Genomic DNA, 20,118 nt, shown 5'->3' on the forward strand with positions numbered 1-20,118 from the left:
GAAGGTGATGAAGATGTTCATGTTCCGTTCCCTCCCACTCGCTATTAACTCTTCGGAGGCACCAGCCGGCATCCCAGCGCACCTGACTGTGTCTTCTTAAGTCGGAAGCAGCCGCCAGGATTCGATCGTCATCTTTTCTCTCGCCTCTCTCATATTCATTCCATCAGTGTCTTTCGAACCAAGCCAAGCCCTTAGCAGCCCATCCTCGGTCAGCCACCATGATTGCTGCAGCCCTTCGTACAGCCGCCCGCCCCGTCGCCTCGCGCGCGGTGGTCACCGCGACTCCCCGAGTTGCGATTGCCCTCCGGGCTGCCGCTCCGGTGCCATTCGCAAGCATCTTCCGTAGGACGTACGCCAGCGGTGGCGGGCTCAGCACTGCGGACATTCAGAGCAGGATTGTCGAGGTTCTCAAGAGCTTTGAGAAGGTTGACCCTGCCAAGGTGAGCATCCGCCGCGCTTTGCTTGTCCCCACCCCGTGCACATGTTTTTGCAAGCGCCTAGCATGCCTGCTCGATTAGGTCGGACACAGGGAAAAGGGCTCATAGCTCTCGGCCAAGCCGCCACTTCTCAGCCTTCTGATGATGTTTTCACTCATGCGGACCCGAGGTGATGGCTGATTCAAATTCATCGCCCCTCTTCTTTCCGCAGGTCACTGCCACTTCGTCCTTCACAAACGACCTCGGACTCGACAGCCTGGACGCTGTCGAAGTCGTCATGGCCATCGAAGAGGAATTCTCAATTGTAAGTCGGATTAGAAGATGCAATTCAGTTGACGACAACACCCTGCGATCATCCAAACACAATTGTTAACCATCATTACATCATTCGTGGGCATCACTGATGTTGCAGGAGATTCCGGACGAGGAAGCTGACAACATTGCAACAGTGCAGCAAGCGATTGACTACATCGCAAAGTCTCCAGAAGGTGTGTTACCGAATCATATTAGCGAAGCTGCAACCAGAGTTAGCCTTATTGACTTTTTCTTGTTCCCAACGACATTGTGGTCTCCCGCGCACAGCTCACTAAATGTATTGGACAAGCGTTAACGACGTCTCCTCAATGACCCACATTCCCCAGGTCACTTATTCGTTTCCTTCTCATCGAGCTTGAATCGAGACGTCCCTAGGTCGAATATCCTCCGACCTCTATGCTTTTCGAGTCGGGATGCATGCGTATTCAGTAATGTTGATCGCTGGTCATACACTCGTTCTGCCGGCCTCTGTGCACACCGAGTCAAAGCCTGGACCAATAACGCTGTCCCCTTGTAACAATGTTCACTTGCCCTATGGCCCATGGGTTCCAGTTGTCTGTCTGTGTCTGTGTGAGCCATCAGGCGTCAGCATCAGATCTGGTACAACACTTTTGTGGTTGAAGTCATCTCCATCAACCTTCTTTCACTTGCTTCACGCCCGCATATTTGATCGTCATGATGAAGACCAGGCGTCGCAAAGCCTGCTTGTGACAACCACGTAGCCCACAAGTACCGGCATACGCAACAGTCTGTACTCTTTCTCGTGTGTGAGGCTGTGGCGTGTAAGCATGTGAGTGTGCTGCGTCGCTTTGTAAATTGCAACACTCTTCAATCAAATACACACTCTCGTCCTACATCGCCCTTCGCCTAGAGACCTTTTTCACTTTTGTACCTGCCTGCATGGTAACATCAGATCATCCTCAACGCCTTAAAATCCCGCTGAGCACTAAGCGCTGACCGACCAATGTGCGCCCTAGCCGAGGACATGGTCGTCCGACCCAAGTGCCATGTCCGCTTTCTCCCGCGCAATGCCGACTCATGCAGTAATCTGGTTGCATCGGAAGGTGCTGCCCAGCAGGTTGGTTCCTCACGGTGTACTGAACGCGCGGAAGTGATTGAGGCCACACCAAAGACATGGATACCTTTGGCTGAGTGCGATGCTCACTTTCCATTGCGGGCCTGGTGGATCACCATGCTGGAACTCGCAAGACATCCTGAACGCAATTCAACATACATTCTGCGCGCCGACATTGTTTCGGAAGATGATGCAGGCACCAGCAGGCTGCGCGCCGAAGTTGGCGCAGATCACGAGCGTGACGAACAGGAGGCAGAGCTGTGCAGCGGAGAGCCATTAATCCCAGTGTATCAATGGCAGAAGACGATCATTCGACGGCTTCTTCCTCGGAATCCGAATATCGACAGACACCTCGACCAATCTTGCACTTTTCTCAGAAGACGACGTTGTCAGCTCCGGGGGGCTCACAACGAGGGGTCTGCCGATCCTATTGCAGATGGGACCAAGGATCCACCCCTTGAAGATGGCCTCGTAATCTACACACCATTGGTCGATAGCCAGGAAACAGACCCAGAAGCGCAAATCCCTTTCTACCACCCAAAAGTCAAGGCGCTGGCATACCATTACATCGCTGACCATAAACGAGCCGACGCGGCGAAGTATGGGACGTTGCGCTTAGAGGTTCAGCTTTTTCCCCAAACCTCCGCAACCTTGTCGTCACCACTGGATTCACCAGCCCTACCGCTCGATCATAGGCTCATGCGAACGGCGAAATCGCTTCTCGAAACGCAGCACAAGCATTCATTCGGCAGCGCCAATTCGTACCAGAAGCGCGTGCACCATGATGTGGTCGTGCCGCGCGATGCCTTTCAAGACACATACGTCCGGCTCAAGGTTAAGTACGCCTTTGAGCTGACGCAAGGTTGGCAAGAGCGCACGGATCCGCAGAAGCACGTATTTGAAGACTTAGGCATCGCTGCATTTCTGATTGAGCTCTGGCGCGACACTTACGAGCAGCATGGAGGTGTGCCCCCCGGGGGGTTCGTCGACATTGGCTGTGGGAACGGTCTATTGGTACACATCCTGCGCAGGGAAGGCTTTCCTGGCTACGGTATAGACTTAAGAGCGCGCAAGTCATGGCCGGCATACGAGACTAGGGGCGGAGGAAAGGACCTGCGCCTCGTCTCACTTTATGCGCCTGGTATTGTAGCATCCGACGACGGGAAATGCAATCCGGGCGAGTTCCTCGCCTTTCCGCAAGATTCGTTCCTCATTGGCAATCACGCCGATGAGCTTACGCCGTACCTCCCCTTGCTGGCAACCGTCACGCCTGGTGAGAATGTTGGTTTCATCAACATTCCCTGTTGTCCTTGGCAGCTGGACGGCACCCGCTTCGGGCGAACAAAGTTTGAAGTCACAGAGGAGCAAATTGCTTCACTGCTCCCAGCGCCCTTTGCCTCGTCCGCCCAGCGAGCACAGATACTGCAGAAGACATTGCACAACATCAGGCTGGGGCCTGTGCAGCCGCATATGTCACTTCCGCATCTCGCCGCACAGTCCTCAACGCGCAACTCGGCCTATCTCAACTATATCGGCTTGCTGCAGCTGCAAGCGGGATGGCACGTGGAGAAGGAGGCGCTGCGGATACCCAGCACGAAAAATTGGTGCTTGATCGGCCGCAGGAGAGTATGGCAGCAAACGCCAACGACTTTTGGCGCCGCAACCATGAACGGCGTGGCAAGTGCAAAGGCGAAGCAGCAAGGAACGAGCACACATGTGGAGAGGGCTGTACGGGAATTACAGCACGAGGTACGTGAACGAGTGCGCCAGTTAGCAATGGACGCCGCACCAGGTTGGAAAGCGCGTACGCCAGAGGGAAACGCCGGACACGCTGCGCAGGAGCAAGAGTGAAAACGTACTTTCCTGTATTCTAGATACCACCTCTTCTGGTCGAAGACTTGATGAGAGAAATCACGTATTGGCTATGCACTAATACCTAGCGGCAAATACATTGCGGTGCAGAATACTTACATCAAATTGTGCGTCGAGCTTGCTTCTTTTGTCGTTTCCGCGAAGCAATGAAGTCGAGGCAGATGATGTGACTGCAGTACAGAGAAACACGTGGAGTGTGAAGGGGAAAGACGGCCGAAGCCGGAAAGGGGATGCGATGCAGTGACAATGCAAAGCGTGCACATTGAGGTTGAGCCGCATGTGCCTGTGATGTATCTTCATTGGGGAAGCCGGCAAGGCCTCTAGCAAATGACGGACGTAACAGCCTGGCAGGGGAGACTTGAAGTCCCGTTGGGAGCAGTGTTCATAAAATCACACGAAGGCGTCAACTTTTGTTGGCATTGTCCGTTGAGAGACTCGTCCTCTTCGCAGCGACGAGAAGCTTCTGATGTGATACATTCCAATAGGGCCTCGTTGTCACAACTGTCCGGCTCCCAAGCCACGAACAAGGACTCCGTATCCTCCTGCAAGCATTACTGTGAATGTTGCAATCAGCGCGAGCATAGCAGGCGGTACGCTACGTAGACCTGCAGCACCTGAGCAGTCACCGCAAATGTAGCCTAGGACAAAGTGAAGAGAGAGTCTCATCAGTCATTGAGAAAGCCACGGGGAGCCCGGCAAGTGAATGGACCCACTTGCTAAAGGCGTGTATGGTTGCGGAATGTAGAGTGCAAATTGGACCTTGCTGTTCGTCGCCATTTTACCCGCTGCGTTTGCAGTGACCTCTGGATCGCTGATGACCAGTCGATACGTCGCTTGGATCAGCGCCGGTAGGCCGGACGCTGGGGCGCTTTGGTAGTATGCATATGGGTCCCATGTGAAGTTGGTCGCGGTTCCGGGTAGGCCAGTCGGTCCTGCGAGACTGTATGTATTTGAGTTCTTGGTGCAAATCGCATTGATGAAGAGAGTCTTGGGTGTCTGCAGGACGTAGGTGAAGTTCCACCCAAACGTCACTTTGACGCCGGGTGCGATCTTATAGTAGGATGCGTCGGCCGTCTCAGCAGGCTGCGTCACTGTTACACCACCAATCGGTGCCGAGTCTGGGATGGTGGATGTCGCAGAGGCTGATGAGCCACTCTGTTGCGCTTGAGCTACGGCGTTGCCTGTTACCGGCCCTGCATTTGGGTCGGCTGCTTGTGCATATGCACTGATGGAGGATATGACGAGAATGCTGAAGAGGGTGATGATCCACAAACGCCTTACAGACCCGGCGACCATGGCGAATGAGCTCAATGTATTATCTTTCATGGAGTTTTCTGTTTCCTTCGCAATCTGCGATGTTTCTGGCCTTTCTTTCCAACACAACGAGCGCCTCGTCTTTGCTCCGTGAGCGTCGCTTGGAGTTGACGAATTGTTAGCTGCTCCGATGTTTTGCCTCGACCCCGCCGCCACCTGTGTTCGCAAGGGTGCGCGCCGCGATGAAGGCTGGGCAAGGGGACAGCCTGGAAGCAGCACAACGTACGTTAGGACAGAGGAGAGGTGTGCGGGCGGGCGTGGCGAATGTGCGTGAGGATGACGAGAACGAGAGAGAGACGAATGAGGAAAGCAATCAAAAGAAACATGCTCCTGTGATTATCACCCATGAGCACACCGCCACCTGAATGAAAGGGGATTTGAGAGAGCTCGTGCCCGGAGTGAATCTCAAGTCCTTCAATGGGATGGGTTTTTGGGTCAAAACTTGGAAGGAACCCCGGAGATGCGGAATCTGGGCGAGCGTCGATCTGCCAGTAGTGGCACGGCACCAGGGCAGTGGCACACTCTTGGGCTCTTCATCAACCCTCGCCCTAGCGTGCCAACAAGAAGACAAAGCCAGTATTCGGATCCTCCGTCCCCGTCATCAGAAGACCAAGCTCTCATTGCGTTGACTGCTGCGATCTTCTGAAAGTATCCGAGTCTGCGACTTGCATTCTGGCACGATACAAAGACGGGTCCCGGTTCTTGATCCTGACGAGAGTCGAACGCATACAGTCAGCGTCCTCTGTGAGAGGCTCACGGAGCGGTTTCGGACCCGCTAGAAACTGTAGCAGACGCAGGCCGTGGTCAATCCGGGCCCAAGGATCGGAAACATGCACCCAGCGCTGCTAATCCTGCTGGCGTGCTTGATCACGCAGATCATCAGCTGGCTTGGGAAGGAGCGCCTTCTTGACTTTGTGCGTACTATGAGGCTTCCAAAGAGAGGATCATTAACAGCCCATTTTCTACATTATGCTCATACAAAGGCTGGGCTGACTCTCTGTTTTCCTTATCTGGCTTTCGTTTGCTATTCTGTCACAACTGTCGTTCTTCCATTGTGGTCTCCATCTTATCATGCGCACGCCTACTATGTAGTTCCACGCTGGCTACGTCAACATCTTCCACCGATCGACTGTTACTAAGCGAGCAGCACTGCGCAACGAAATCTATGCAACCAAGCAAGAGCTCAATAAGACTAGCAGTCAGGATGAATTCGCCAAGTGGGCTAAGCTGCGCAGGAAGGTGGACAAGAGCCTGAACGAGCTAGAAGTGATCAGTGCGTGAAGCTGCTCTTCTTGCTCCAGCTTCTCCCTGCCTGAGCCTGGTGCTGATTTGCATTGCTCTCGCCCTCGCGTATGCTTTGTGTAGACTCATCACTTGCCTCTACACGGTCGTCCTTTTCATTCCTATTCAAGGCAGCTATGTTCATCTTCACGACCGGAGTTCCATTTGTGATCACGACGTACCACCGCAAGACAGCTGTCTTCTACCTCCCACCCAGTGACTGGCTCGGCCCGCTAGGGTGGGTGCTTAGTCTGCCTAGCGCTCCAAAGGGCGCGGTTAGCGCTACCTTTTGGTGAGTTTTCTTGCAATGTTTTAATTCACGCCAATTTTCTGATAGGACGCTGTTCGATCCCATTCTCTTTCATCTTGGCACTCTACAGGTCGGCAGCATGCAAGCGCGTCTTAGCGCTACTAGAAGCGCGCTTCAAGGACATCTTCTCGCCAGCGCAGACAGCTCCTGCAACAGCAGCAAGTGAAGCGGCGCAGGGAATACCGCTTCAATTTAAAGCAGACGCGCCGTCCAATGCTGGGGCTGAAGGCAAGGAGAGGGGCGGTTCCGCGGCGGCAGCAGCAGGGACAGCGACAGGAAGCACATCCTCTAGCGCAAGCGTTGAAACGGCGGCAAGGAGGCGAAAAGCGAAAGCTGAAGCGGGAGTGGGAGACGAGTAGCTAGTCATTTCTATCTGAAAATGCACCACACAAACAAATCTGATAACCCTGTGCGTAACTGAGAAGCATTCAAGGTACTGCTATCTGCTCAATCACATGCTTGGGGGGCTTGGATTGTCCTGCCTGTTCTATGCATCGATGAAGAAACCTTGGAGAACGTGGACGCTTTGTTTTGCTTTGCTTTGCAACGCTATTAGCCTCGTGCAGTAGCTTTTCCTGCTTACATTGCCATCGATCCCCCTCAGAACACGAGCTTATGCTGTTGTGGATTGAAATAGTCACGTGACATGGCTGCAGGGTGCGGGCGTGGGGTGCTATTGCTGATGGTAGCCTGTACGGTATATGCAGTCGGTGTATGGTGCTGAGACTTCTGTGAGTGTAGCCAGCATCCCTCTCTTCCCTACACTGCCTAACCCTAATTCCTCTGCTCTCACCGCCCACGCTTGCAACACTATCGCTCGTGTTTGTTGAGCCTATGTTCTGTATACCAACCGGGCATGTTACGTAAGCAAATTTTGGAACCATATTGCAGCACCAACAGAGCATTTCACTCCACCAATGACTCAATCAGATGGTTCAACGTGCATGCTTCGTACCTCTTTCATCGCGTAATATCGACGCAAAGGCTCATTGTGGTTGATTCGTAAGGCCTCGCTAGGTAGAGGCTCATAGAAGTGCAGGTAGTGGCGTAGCTGAGTCGTGCCTAGTCGCGTAGTGAAGATGCCGACCAAGAAAAAGAAGCCAACACTCAAATCCTCATCTTTCAATCGCGGCTTTGCAACAACGTCGGTGCCCAAGAAGGCAGAAGAAACTCTCCCAGATGAAACCGGTGAAACACAGGAAAAGACACCATCGAACCCCGTACACAGCGGCGCCAAGTATAATGGAAGCAGTACTCCCGGGGCCGGCGGGCCGGCTGCCGCATCCGCTGCGAAAGGGAGGTACGGGTTCGACGAGGAGGATGCGGACCAGCAGGACTTGCAGAATCTCGTCGAGAAGCACATGGACAAAATTGAGAAGGATGTATCACGATACTGGAAGGTATGTTCCTAACTGCCTGACGCCTTGGCTTGACGAAACTTTCAGCTAACGGCTCTCCTTTGATCTTTAGATCATCGAATTCGATCGGCGAGTGGCAAGTACGTTACCAACCTTCGAGCTGGACAAAAGCATCAAAGATGAAATCCTCGAATTAGCTTCACATTACACACGGGTGAAGCTTTCTGGAAATTACCGCAAGGAGCAAAAGCCGAACGGGCTCATCATAGAAGACGAACCTGATGAGCTCTTCCCTTCGCTCAACCCTCAAGCCGCCTCTTTTACCCCAAAGACTCCTGCAAAATTGTCGGCAAGTGCTGCTGAATTCAAGCCTACGCATGCGGACCCACCATTGCTACCTGACTGGGAAGATTTACCCGCGCCTCCACTACGAGAAGCGCACGAGCCATTCGACAAAGTCCTCCCACGAGCGATGGTTACGCGCGCGCTCCTAATCAAGCTCGGCTTCTCACCCGAGCAAGCCATCATGGCTATTGCAAAATCCCCGAGTTTGGAGCTGGAAGAGTGCATCACGTATCTCGTCTTGAGGTTGGGAGAAAATGAAGTCGAAAAGGCCTGGGGCCGGACATTGGAGGGGGCTAAAAAGCATACGAGCAGAAATCCAAGCGCGAATGCAATTGGGATAAACACGCCGAAGCGCGAGGAAATGGGCAATGGCGTCAATGCGGATTCGGACGGCACCGATGATACCATCGAAGAGACGGATGTCCACGACGAGAGCAGGCCTCCCAAACATGAATCGTACACATTTGAGAGACGCACCGAGATGTTGTCGTCTGCCTCCAACAAAGTGGTCGTCGCTGCCACTGCCGCTGTCGATGGTCCCAGCCTAAGCAGCAACAAAACTGCATCCGATACCAATGGAAAGGGGAATGGAAAACATGTGGAAGGAGGGGCAGACGCTTCTCCAATGGGAAAGCAGCGTATCATCAAGCCACCGCCAGATGACACTATTATTTTACCACTCTACAAGGTCCGCGAGCTGCTCAAGCACGCCGAAAAGATTAGCAGCGACATCAATCAGCGCTTGGCCGACGTAGAAGACGACCTCGATATTTATCATGCGGGTCCGATCGCAGCGTGGGTCTCAACACGGGTGGCACTCATTCATGTCGAGAAAATGTACGGGTGGATGAAGCGGGCGCTCGGACAAGCACACCTGATGAGCCCGCTAGGACAAGGATATGGAGCGGCCAATGCACTACGTGACACACAGAGCAAGCTGTTCCAGCGTCTTGCGGAGGCAGAGAAAGTCCCACGCTGGCGCAAGGATACGGCTGAAAGCGTCCTGCGAGAGACGCTCAGGAAAGAAGCGGAGCTGGAGAAGATGCGGAAAGATGGCCCAGATGTCTGGGTGGACATCTTGGGCGATGTCGAGGAGCAGGCTCGCGCCAAGGAAGTGATCGAAAAGGAAGAAGAGCGCCGCCGCGGCGGAGAAGGGTATGTGGTGACCGGGCACAACAAGGCGTTGATGGACGCCCGCGACTTAATTCAGGGACATGCCATCGAAGATGAACCCGAGAAGGACGGAGAGGCCGCAGGAGGGAACGAGAACTCTTTAAAGAAAGCCAAAAAGGATAGCAAGAAGGCAAGGAGTGCGTCTAAGCCGGATGACAACCTGCAAGGACCGAGCGGAGATGCCCAAGCCGGAAATGCGGTTCCAAAGGAAGAGACCGCAGAGGAGGAAGGTGGCATGTTTGGACAACTTCTGGAGGAAAGGACGCAAGAGACTCGCGACGCCAAGACTAACGCAATTGTCCGCCTGCGTACGCTTCCCCCACAAGCCAAATCGGGCGGGGGTGGCAAATCGCCGCAGGGAGTGTTGCTTGAGACGCTTCGACGCCTGGATCTGAACGCCTCCGTCAAATATGCTGCTGTTGGTGGTGGAGGCTGGCTGTGTAGAAGCCAGTTGACAATGCGTTGGTGTGGTCCAGATACTTTATCGATGCTGCAAACCGTCCCAGCAGCACAGCGCAAGTTCATGTCTCTGTCTGACACCAAGATCTGCGTCGACACCTTTGCGCTCACCGGCGAAGGGTGCGAGACCCAACAACAAGCTCATGACTTGATTGCTACTGTTGCTCTCAACTGCATCGAACGGGACAGGCCAGTCCAGCGGCTGCTCAGCACTGGCTACAGAGATTGGTGGGACGAGCTCGAGAATGCACGAGGCAGGGGCAAGGACTCCTCCTCACGGGACATGATCGGCAAAGTACGAGATGCCATCCTTCCTCGGCTGGCCAACAGCCCAGCGAGCAAGGAAAGCAACGTCGTCGCACTGGATACAGAGAACAAGCAGCGCGACTTCCGAGACTTGGCCAACAGTGGCCTAAGGCATCTTGATGTTAAAGGCGCACAGAGGCTACAAGAGAGTTTCGAGAAACGTGTCGCATCTCCATCTTACCAGACAATGCTTGTGGGGCGCAAGCAGCTGCCCATCTACAGCTTCCGTGACCACATTCTTGAAGTCTTGGAGAACAGCCAGGTGTTTGTTCTTTCTGGCGAGACTGGATGCGGCAAATCGACTCAGGTCCCAGCATACATCCTGGAGCATTGTCTAGGAAGGGGCTTACCGTGCAAAGTTTACTGTACCGAGCCCCGACGCATCTCTGCCATCTCGCTTGCTGAGCGCGTTTCGGCCGAATTCGGAGAGGCGAAGAACGCGGTTGGCAGTGACGATAGCCTTGTTGGCTATTCGATCCGCCTCGAGAGCAACGTTGGCCGCAACGCGAAACTCATTTACGCCACCACAGGTATTGTCTTGCGCATGCTCGAAGGCGAAGCGTTCAACGAGATTACGCATATCATCATCGATGAAGTACATGAGCGCTCGATCGAATCCGACTTTTTGCTCATCATCCTCAAGACGCTCATGCAATACAGGCGTGATCTCAAAATCATCTTAATGTCCGCCACAGTCGACGCGGAGCGTATCAGCGCATACTTTGACGGCTGTCCAACTGTCTCGGTGCCGGGTCGGACCTTCCCCGTCAACGTGCGATATCTCGAAGATGCGGTCGAAATGTGCAAATACATCCTTGAGGACGGTTCGCCTTATCAGCGCCGGCAGAAGCGCAGGTGGGGACAGACTGAGGTGCGCGACAATGTTGCAAAGCTGCGATCGAACGTCGAGGTCGATGACTTGGATGGATCAGACGAGGACAATGGACCGTCTGCAACAAATCTCTCGAAGAGCGACAAGGTCTACTCACCGAGAACCATCGAGACCATAGATCGCATGGACGAGAACACAGTCAATCAAGAACTGATCTTGAGCCTTCTCGAGCAGCTTTGTTTTAACAAACAAGAATTGCTGCCGTACAGCGCTGCCGTCCTCATCTTCATGCCTGGCCTGGCTGAAATCCGGACCTGCTTCGATTTGCTATCAGCGCACCACCTCTTCGGCAACGAAGCGTTCAGAATTTACCCTTTGCACTCTACAATCAGCAGCGAGAACCAAAGTGCAGTCTTTGAGGTCCCGCCGGAAGGTGTACGGAAGATCGTCATCGCAACCAACATTGCCGAGACGGGCATCACGATACCGGACATTACCTGTGTCATAGACACCGGTCGGCAGCGCGAAATGAGGTACGATGAAAAGCGCCAGATCAGCCGCCTTGTCGACTGCTTTGTCGCAAAGAGCAACGCAAAGCAGAGAAGAGGTCGAGCTGGACGCGTCAGGGAGGGGCTGTGCTTTCATCTGTTCACGAAACTCCGGCATGATGAATATGTGAGTAAAAGTGTCGCTGTGATGTGCATTACAACGTCTAATTTCCTGGAATCAATCAGCTGGATGAGCATCCGCTCCCCGAGATGCTACGCTTATCTCTGCAAGACCTCGCCCTGAAACTCAAAGTGATGAAAGTCAAGATCGGAACGAGCATCGAGAACGCTCTCTCTCAGGCTCTCGATCCACCTTCGCCTACCAATGTACAGCGCGCCGTGGCGTCTTTGGTGGAGGTCAAGGCTCTAACGACCTTGGAGGGCATCACGCCACTTGGGCGACATTTGAGCCGCTTGCCGCTAGATGTGCACATGGTGAGTAATGAAGTAAGACGCCTGGGGTGCGAAGTAGCACTGACAAGAACGTCCCATCTCCAGGCTAAGTTCCTGTTGATTGCGGCAACATTCAAGTGCCTGGATCCGGCACTTACCATTGCCGCAGCCCTCAATTCAAAATCGCCATTCGTCTCACCGTTTGGCAAAGAGGCTCAAGCAGACGCTGCAAAGGCGGGCTTCAAGATCGCCGACAGCGACTTCATGACGATCGCCAACGCTTTCAACTCTTGGCGAAGGGCCGTCTCAAACAATTTCGGTCGCCAATTCTGTCAGAAAAACTACCTGTCACAGCAGAACTTGCAGCAAATTGAAGAGCTTAGGCAGCAGTACCTCGCATACTTAATTGATGCAGGGTTCTTGCAAATCGATGCAGAGATGCGGAGGGACATTGCCCGGGCCAGATACCGGTCCTGGGGTAGACCACGGTTCGCAATGACTCCGCCCGAGTACGACATCTACAGCTCCAGAGTCTCCATCGTGAATGCAGTGGCGGCAGCAGGGCTGTATCCGAAACTGATCTCTATCGACCCCAGCAACTACTCTCTGCGCACGCTGATCAACAACCAGCCTGTGTCGATTCATCCGAGCTCGGTCAATTTCAAGTCCAAGCTCAGTGAATTGCCCAAGTCGGTTCATCACTTACTTTACTTCACAATTATGCAATCCAAAAAGTTATACGCTTGGGACACAGCAGCCCTCGATGACCGAGCAATCCTCCTGCTCTGCGGCGAGGCAGATGCGAAACTCAGTGCTAACAGTCTTTACATCGATCGCCGCGTCAGAGTTTGCATCTCAGATCTGCGCACAAATGTTGCGCTCCTCCTTTTGAGGGAGCAGATGACGAAGCTAATCAACAGCAGCTTCCGCAACCCGTGAGTACCGGGTGCAAAGCAAGGCTTCTGGTAACCATACTGACTGATTGGTTCTGCAGAGGAAAACAATGGAGCGACGAACGAAGCGTATACTTTGACACTGCTACAAGAATGCTCGGCGTATCCACTCTGTCCGATGCCATTTTGCAGCAGTAACTGATCAGCATCTTGTTTAGTAGCGAGTTGCTAAGCTTCTCAATTGGCGTGCATTTGTACATCGGTAGACGAGGGCAAACCCAGAGCGTCCATAAAAAATGCAAACTCGAGTGGAGCTCCTGGTGTATCCCCATGGACTGAGATTGGTACAGTGAGCCACTCTTGATCAGCGAACCCTTCTTGCGCAACCGACGGACGTGTCATTGGGGAATCTGTCGTAGATTCAATGGCTTGATTTGGTGCTGAAAGCTTTGGAGACATAGCTGAGGATTGAGGCTCGCTGCTGGTGTCACCGTCCTCTGTGGACGGGCTAAATGAACGAAGAGTTGAGTGAATGGAAGAACGCCGCGAACCTCCACGGTGGCGGCGATTTTGGAACTGCGTGTAGGGCATGAAGCAACAGCACATGAGCACCACGGTCCTATGCACAGCAATACAGTCGGCGCTTACCCAAATCATCACTTGTCTTTCGTTCAGGCACCCAATGATCTCTGCAAGCCACTGCCTCTCCGCTGCAGTGACCGACTCCGAGCAGTGCGAGAAGGCGTACTCCAAAATCTGAATGGCAGATTCCTCATGCAGCCGGCGCGATGAGCTGATGTGGCTGAATGGCTTTGTACACATGTTTTGACGGACTGTCGCCATGATGGTCGATACTTCTTGATCGAGCCACTGCTGATAGAGAAAGCGAAGAGACGTCTCGTGCGGCGAACGTGCCGATGCAGCGGGTGACGGGTAGAGGACTCGATACATAGCCTGGTCTGCAATTGTGAGCGAGGTGATGGCGTCCGCCGCATGTGCACTGAAGACCCTCAACAATTCAGAGATCTCGTGTGGCTGCAAGCGCGTTTGCAGGAGACGGCTCTGCAAGTCCTTCTTTGCCAAAGAAAGCTGAGATGCCCAGATGTTGGCCGTGCTAGTACGACGGGACGGAAGGTGACCCATGTGCTCTTGATTATCAAGAGGCTGGAGGTTGTCATGCTCAGCAGATTGCGCCAACGCCTCGCGAAGCTCCTTTAGGAGACGAATGATTGCCGTTGATTCATTTAACATCCTGAGTAGAAGATTAAGACCGTTGCATGTTGATTGCCCATGTCTTGGTCATCAGACACAGGCTATAAATAGGTATAGGAATGGTGGAGACCATCCTATCGAGGTCGGTTAGGACGTCTTTGAGTTTCATCAAAGGCGACTTCATGCTCAAATCCTTAAACTGTCACTGGACCATCAGTGTCAGCGTGCGAGGATGGCTGGTGTTGATGAGGTCGTGATAGATGTGCTTGTGCGACACAAAACGCGGGTCGCGGCTTCTATAGGACGTACGACCCGTCGAAACTATCTCTTTGAGCACAACAAAGGTCAGTTTTCCCTTTGGTCAAACTCAAAGACGCGAAGAGGGCCGTCAGTATGATGACGCGTGTAGACCCGATCCGAGATCGAATCGGCAGCGTCACAGCCTTCGCGGGGTGCCTTGGGAGCGTGAGCGGATTGATGACTTGCTCGTAATGTTGCTATTACCATCCTGGAAATCATGGTCGTGCAGCAAATAGGTAGACCCCTTTGTGCTGATTGTAGAGGGTCTCGAGGGAACTCACTTGGAGAAAGGTGAGGACATCATAGCATCGCGGTCAGCAGTCCCTTGCTGACTGCTTCACTCGTCGAACTGACGAGGAAAATGAGTGCTAGATGGGACTAGGTCAGAATACCAAGTCGGCTCGTCGCATAAGACCACTCTGAACTATGCGCTACAGCTTACGTCTGCAGCCGGCCCACAGCCACCAAATAAATGCCTCGACACGATGGACCAATGATCAGTACAGTCGATGTTCAAAAAGCCGAGCTGCGCGGCTGAGTCCAAGACATGACGAGCGAAGGCATCAAAGCGAAATGATGACCAAGACATTCGCACCGATAGCATCGATTCGCCTGCCCAAGAGTCGAGAGAAGCAGCGGATCAGCTGTTCTGAATCTTGTAACAATCTTTTGCAGATCGGATGTACAACTTCGGCGCGACCCGTCCTGTGGCGAGCAGGCTCCGGGCCCCGCTTGGCTGAGACTTCCATTCGAGCCTGCGCAGGGTAGGGGGAGGTCATCAACCTGTTTTCAAGCGCAGGAAGGAATCATTGGCGGGTGGGTTCCAGGCGGTAGGGTACCCATGGAGCCACCAGCCGCGCAAGCATCTTGCTGAAGTGCAACGTTCGGCACGTCTGGCCAGGTGGCTATGAAGACCGACGCAAAGCAAGGCCAAATATCGAGCTTCAATCCGTTGAACACACTTCAGCCAGCCAATCAGCGAGTAGCTGCAGTAAACCGAGCATGCTGCTATGCACCATATTGGTGGACGTTGTACGATGCGCTTGGGCCTCGACAGCACAAAGGGAACTTCGGTGGACGCGATGTGTGCGGGGTCATGACGGCGGTGTTGCGCCGGTCAGTGGGCATTCATCCAGGTAAAATCGTGCAATGACAGTCAAGACGTCAGCAAGAGCAGTGACGGATGCTCACCTGAATATGATCGATGGATGGACTTATCACCAATGAGGAGGCTACGTCGATCCAGACTCCCAAAGCGCATTGAGGACCGGGGGCGACACCATTGGCCGTAGTCCGTTTCTCCATGCAATCGTTGGTCGCATTCCAATCGGCACACTTTGGACTGTGTAGTTTTTGACGCGACGCGTTACATCTGGGAAGAGATCAACCGCTTGTGTCCTCGTCCATAGGAGCAAACTTTGCGACACATCGAGGCACTGAATAGATCCTTTCGTCTCAGCAGACTGAGGCGAGACAGGCTTCAGGGCAGGAAATCTGGGTCCTGGTTCTCATGCAAAGTGCAACACGGCGACCCAGAAAGTTGTAACCGTGAACATAGATCATGTGGCACCCGAACCGATTCAATGCACCTAATGACAGCCTTCGTTCAACCAAGTACCAAATTCCAGTGCCCTTACTCGTCACTGGTGAGAGGGAACTTTTCTTGCGCAACAAGTTGTCCGGGTGCAGTCAAGCCCTCAGAGGCAACAGGAGCCTGCAGGCACCTCTCTTAGCTGCCGTCGGTTGGAGCAATAAGACAAAGTACCCTTGGTGAGATCACATCGGAGATGCCCAATTGCATTCAATAATTCAAAGCTAGCGTGTCAGCTGCTTGACTGGTGAACGCCACCCTCATCAGGACTCAAACGATCCACTTTATCATGATTCAAGCAGTGATCTCTGGTCACACTCTCATTCATCGTCCAAAACATATATGCTCTGCTCAAGGTAAAAGCTCTTCATCCATTGGCCCTCGCTGATGTTGCAATGCTGACATTTAGCGCTCTTCTCCCTGCATTTGCAAACGACGCCGTGAATAATCTAAGAAAGGCACTTCAATTGCTGCCTCGCTGTGTCTCCCCCCTCAGCCCTCAGATCTCAATGTTGAGCAAAGCATTCCCTAAAAAGGCGGTCAGGCCCACGGCGACTCGGCGATGCGTGCTTGATGGAGTAACTGTGCTCATCGCTTGCATAGTAACTTGGTCTGTTTCTCCGGACGAAGTGCCCGTCAGCCCATGATTCTATCTTGACTGCATGTGTCGGCAGCGCCTGAGAACCGGGGCGTGAGAGGGGAGTGACACAAAGACAACCTGTGCCTGCAACCCGTAACGCAATGAACCCCTTTGTGATCCTCCACTTCTTCCCTCCTCCATACCATCAGCCTCGCCAAGTGTGCCAGCCCATCCCCACACCCACATGGGTGGTCCTCATGCAATTTCTGTGACTTCAAAAGGGCGAATGGCCGCCTTGACCCATGGTCAAGGTACCTTGCTCATGTTGATGGATTGGTAACTATCGCAAGTAATCCCAAATCTGACAGCATTTTTTGCATCATCTAGCATACCCCGTCTCACCAATGAAGCATTGACCTACCTACATTATCCTCAAGCAAGAATGAATACCAATGAGGTCCGGCATATACTCAAAGAATTGGAAGAAGCAGTCAACAAAGAAAGCAAGGAATCGAATTCGGTATACAACCCCTTCATCACCACCCTGGAGTTGCTGCTAAAGACCGCCCAGTCCGTGAACCATGCCGAGCATCAAAATGGAGAGGCCGTGCCAACTTTCCAACCTTCGCATGCAGCTGCCCACCGTGTCGTCGAAGTCTGGCTACACGTGCTAGAGCGGCTAAAGTGCATCTCAGAGAAGCGACAGGCCAAGGTGATGGCCGTGCTCATAAGAGGCAAAGAGGCGCCGGCCAAGTTGTCGAAATCATTTTCCCCATCGATTCAGGCGTGTGCAGGTGTTTGCTCGAGCAGCGCCTCGTCAGCATCGGCCTCTTCGCCGACATCGCCGGCCAAGTGGTCGATAAGCAGCGAGCAGAGCGCGAACAACATCATGCGGCGTTTCTTCATCGAGCATATGAACCGCCCATTTCCGAACAAAGCCGAGAAGGAGAAGATGCTTGCGCAGGCGAGGAGCGTGACGCCGGAGGGTCAGAAACCGTTATCTGCATCCTCTTTAAGTTTGTTCTTCATCAATACGCGCCGTCGAAGTGGGTGGACTGGTGCGTTGAATGGCCGGTAACTTAACTTTTTTGCCAGAATTGCGCAGGAGGCTAACGCTAATATGTCCTTCCAGAGTTCTTTCGCAAGTACGCGGGCGAGTCTCACGAGGTCATGTCGCGCGTTGTCCAATGCTTGGAGGAGGAAAAGAGGCGCAACATGGATGACCAAGCGAGTGTTGGGACAATGCGAACAACCGTCGGTATAAGCTTGCAAGGCTTGCTTGATGAGATTCAGAGCGGCAAGACAGCGCGAAAAAAGCCACGCAAAAACTCTTCGGCCGGAAGCGGCACCGTGCAAAGTCCCTCGCCTATGGCCATCCGCAAAACAACCAGGAGCACGAGCACGAGTGCCAGCGAGCCAAAGCTCGATGCGGAGACGTGCCGCGCAGAATATGAGGCAATCATCGAGCATGTTGCCGTCAAGCATCCAGAGCGCGTCGGCGACTGGATCGAGCAGGTCGTGCAGGCCGCGGCGGCCATTCGCGCGGGTCAGCCAATCCCTAGCGCCTTGCTGTCGTTTTCGTCTGCGCAAACATCTTCCACTGCGCCGGAATCAAGAGCTAATTCTGTCGCCGGTGCCGCCACAGGGTCCATGGCCAAGCAGTCTGCATCGAGGCAAGGGTCAAAAGAGGAAGCAAAGTCAAAGAAAAGGCCCATCAGTCAAGTCGGCAGTGTGGGTGGTGCAGGTGGTGTGGGTGGTGCGGGCGGTGCGGGCGACGAAAGCGGTAAAGAGGACGATGACGATGACGACGGCAGCTCGAGCAGTAAAAGCAACAATAAAACGCGGGACTCTCCTTCCACCAGTCATCGTCGACCCAGTCCCTTCTTCCCACCGGTTCCGCTCTCGGGTCTCGGTGAACTGCATGGACGCAGCGATGCACTCCGGCCACCAGTTCCTTTCTTCTCCCCTGACTTTGCATATGCAACGGACAGCTCTTACTCGCAGTCGCACTTCCAAGGTGACTATACGCTTGAAACGCCACCTCCACCTCCGGCGCCAGCGCCTGCGTCACAAGATCCCCTTGTGCATAATCGCTACTATCGGCCAGAGCTTGTAGTCCTCTCGCAAACGCAATCGGGTGTGATTGCACGGACAGGGGCCGGAGACGGCGCCAGCGGCAAGCTCGCGGCCAAAGGCCTGAGCAGCGAGCGGAGAAGAGGCTTGTTGTCTCTCGACCCTTCATTGCAGTTCGGCTATATACCATCCGAGGCATCTGGCTTGACGGTCGCTGCTACATCTTCTCCAAACCACACCTCGCTGAATGGTGTTGCTGACGCCGCCGCCGTCGCCGTTGCCGTCGCTGCTGACAATAAGCAACGCCGTCACCCTCACGGTCACGCCCAGTCCATGCACCGCCAGCCTTCACCGCCTGCACCAGTATCGAATTTTGACCTCTTTCTCGATTCGACCTTCCATCTCGGTGTCGACATGGGCCACGGACTGGGTTCGTGGACGTCGGCTTCCGGTTCGCCCACTACGCGCAGCGCGGCGCTCTTGCCTGCGCCCTCGTCATCGGCGACATCCTCCATGACGCAATACGGTCACAGCCAGGGACTTTCACTCAATCTCGCGCATGACCAGCACGGCCACGGCCACTCATCTGGTCTGCTGTTTATGCACCCTAGCAGGGCCTTCGATGGAGCGGTCAGCACTGGCTCAGGGGCTAGCATGCACAGTCCGTATCATGGAATGCTTTTTGGCGATTAGAGAAAGGGACAGGCCGTCTGCTCTTGAGCATTCAATGGCGGATCATAGGCGGCGTTGCCGAGTTGCAACGAATCAGATAGTTACGTAGACAGCACATCATTAAAACAATATACATGTCTGGGGGCTGTATTTGTTGCCTGCAGCTTTACTTTTACCGTCCCTTCCATGATCCATTATATCTCCCTTCTAATAAACACATGGCCGGTTGCACTTGATGCTGGTAAACGCTCCAAGCGCCAAATGGTTTGCAGCTTGGGTAGGCGCCAAGTTGGTTCATCATTCATCATGCGTCACACCAAGTCTTCGCTACCCTACGGCCGCTCAGACAGGACTGAATGCCTCTTTCTCGACCTATGGCTGCCCCCGGTGAATATGAAGGTGCCCAAACCCCACAACACTCCAGTTTACTATGGCAGTGACCAGCCACAATACATTCCAACAAGCTCCGAGGTCCCCCAGTCCACCCACTCATGTTGGGGGGCTGAAACACTTGCATTACGTCATAGCGTCCGGACGGCTACTGATCAGGCAAGCATCATCACACAATGCATGTGGGGTCGTAAGCTCTGACGCCGAGCTCCGGAACCCGGACGGCAAGCGGGTAACGGTAAAACACTGGAATTCTTGAAACAGTCACGCCTGCCCGAGCATCGGCTCATTTCCTGATTCCCCCGGTTATCTGCGTTTGCCCTGATTTCACTATACTATTGCCTCTTTTGGGGCTTGGGGCTTTAGTCTTCGGCCCATAAAATTACATC

General features: G+C 53.7%; 7 protein-coding genes across 7 annotated transcripts; 4 read left to right on the forward strand and 3 right to left on the reverse strand.

Annotated features, from left to right (window-relative positions):
• Nucleotides 1-218: 218 nt before the first annotated feature.
• K437DRAFT_274605 (DUF1613-domain-containing protein) lies at nucleotides 219-3,753 on the forward strand (the record flags this gene model as incomplete). Its single annotated transcript, XM_013387306.1, has 4 exons — nucleotides 219-440; nucleotides 649-741; nucleotides 850-925; nucleotides 1,730-3,753. 4 exons carry the CDS (start codon nucleotides 219-221, stop codon nucleotides 3,676-3,678), a joined length of 2,340 nt encoding a protein of 779 aa, XP_013242760.1. The 3' UTR covers nucleotides 3,679-3,753.
• K437DRAFT_139188 (uncharacterized protein) lies at nucleotides 3,718-4,096 on the reverse strand. Its single transcript, XM_013387307.1, has one exon. It carries the CDS (start codon nucleotides 3,997-3,999, stop codon nucleotides 3,757-3,759), a length of 243 nt encoding a protein of 80 aa, XP_013242761.1. The 5' UTR covers nucleotides 4,000-4,096; the 3' UTR covers nucleotides 3,718-3,756.
• K437DRAFT_257096 (uncharacterized protein) lies at nucleotides 3,769-5,363 on the reverse strand. The gene is made up of 2 exons (XM_013387308.1): nucleotides 4,413-5,363; nucleotides 3,769-4,337 (listed from the first exon to the last, which is right to left on the reverse strand). The coding sequence occupies exons 1-2, from the start codon at nucleotides 4,993-4,995 to the stop codon at nucleotides 4,195-4,197; spliced, it is 726 nt and encodes a 241-aa protein (XP_013242762.1). The 5' UTR covers nucleotides 4,996-5,363; the 3' UTR covers nucleotides 3,769-4,194.
• Nucleotides 5,364-5,649: 286 nt separating this feature from the next.
• Nucleotides 5,650-7,061, forward strand: K437DRAFT_257097 (uncharacterized protein). Its single transcript, XM_013387309.1, has 4 exons — nucleotides 5,650-5,927; nucleotides 6,106-6,286; nucleotides 6,379-6,586; nucleotides 6,675-7,061. Exons 1-4 carry the CDS (start codon nucleotides 5,844-5,846, stop codon nucleotides 6,961-6,963), a joined length of 762 nt encoding a protein of 253 aa, XP_013242763.1. The 5' UTR covers nucleotides 5,650-5,843; the 3' UTR covers nucleotides 6,964-7,061.
• Nucleotides 7,062-7,568: 507 nt separating this feature from the next.
• K437DRAFT_247880 (P-loop containing nucleoside triphosphate hydrolase protein) lies at nucleotides 7,569-13,226 on the forward strand. The gene is made up of 5 exons (XM_013387310.1): nucleotides 7,569-8,004; nucleotides 8,075-11,752; nucleotides 11,812-12,060; nucleotides 12,124-12,953; nucleotides 13,013-13,226. The coding sequence occupies exons 1-5, from the start codon at nucleotides 7,684-7,686 to the stop codon at nucleotides 13,107-13,109; spliced, it is 5,175 nt and encodes a 1,724-aa protein (XP_013242764.1). The 5' UTR covers nucleotides 7,569-7,683; the 3' UTR covers nucleotides 13,110-13,226.
• Nucleotides 13,149-14,162, reverse strand: K437DRAFT_268819 (uncharacterized protein; the record flags this gene model as incomplete). Its single annotated transcript, XM_013387311.1, has 2 exons — nucleotides 13,149-13,487; nucleotides 13,560-14,162. 2 exons carry the CDS (start codon nucleotides 14,160-14,162, stop codon nucleotides 13,149-13,151), a joined length of 942 nt encoding a protein of 313 aa, XP_013242765.1.
• A 2,874-nt stretch (nucleotides 14,163-17,036) lies between these two features.
• Nucleotides 17,037-19,360, forward strand: K437DRAFT_268820 (uncharacterized protein; the record flags this gene model as incomplete). Its single annotated transcript, XM_013387312.1, has 2 exons — nucleotides 17,037-17,652; nucleotides 17,727-19,360. 2 exons carry the CDS (start codon nucleotides 17,037-17,039, stop codon nucleotides 19,358-19,360), a joined length of 2,250 nt encoding a protein of 749 aa, XP_013242766.1.
• Between the last annotated feature and the right edge of the window lie 758 nt (nucleotides 19,361-20,118).

Source organism: Tilletiaria anomala (assembly GCF_000711695.1).
Source record: "Tilletiaria anomala UBC 951 chromosome Unknown K437scaffold_52, whole genome shotgun sequence".
NCBI classification, from domain to species: Eukaryota; Fungi; Basidiomycota; class Exobasidiomycetes; order Georgefischeriales; family Tilletiariaceae; genus Tilletiaria; species Tilletiaria anomala.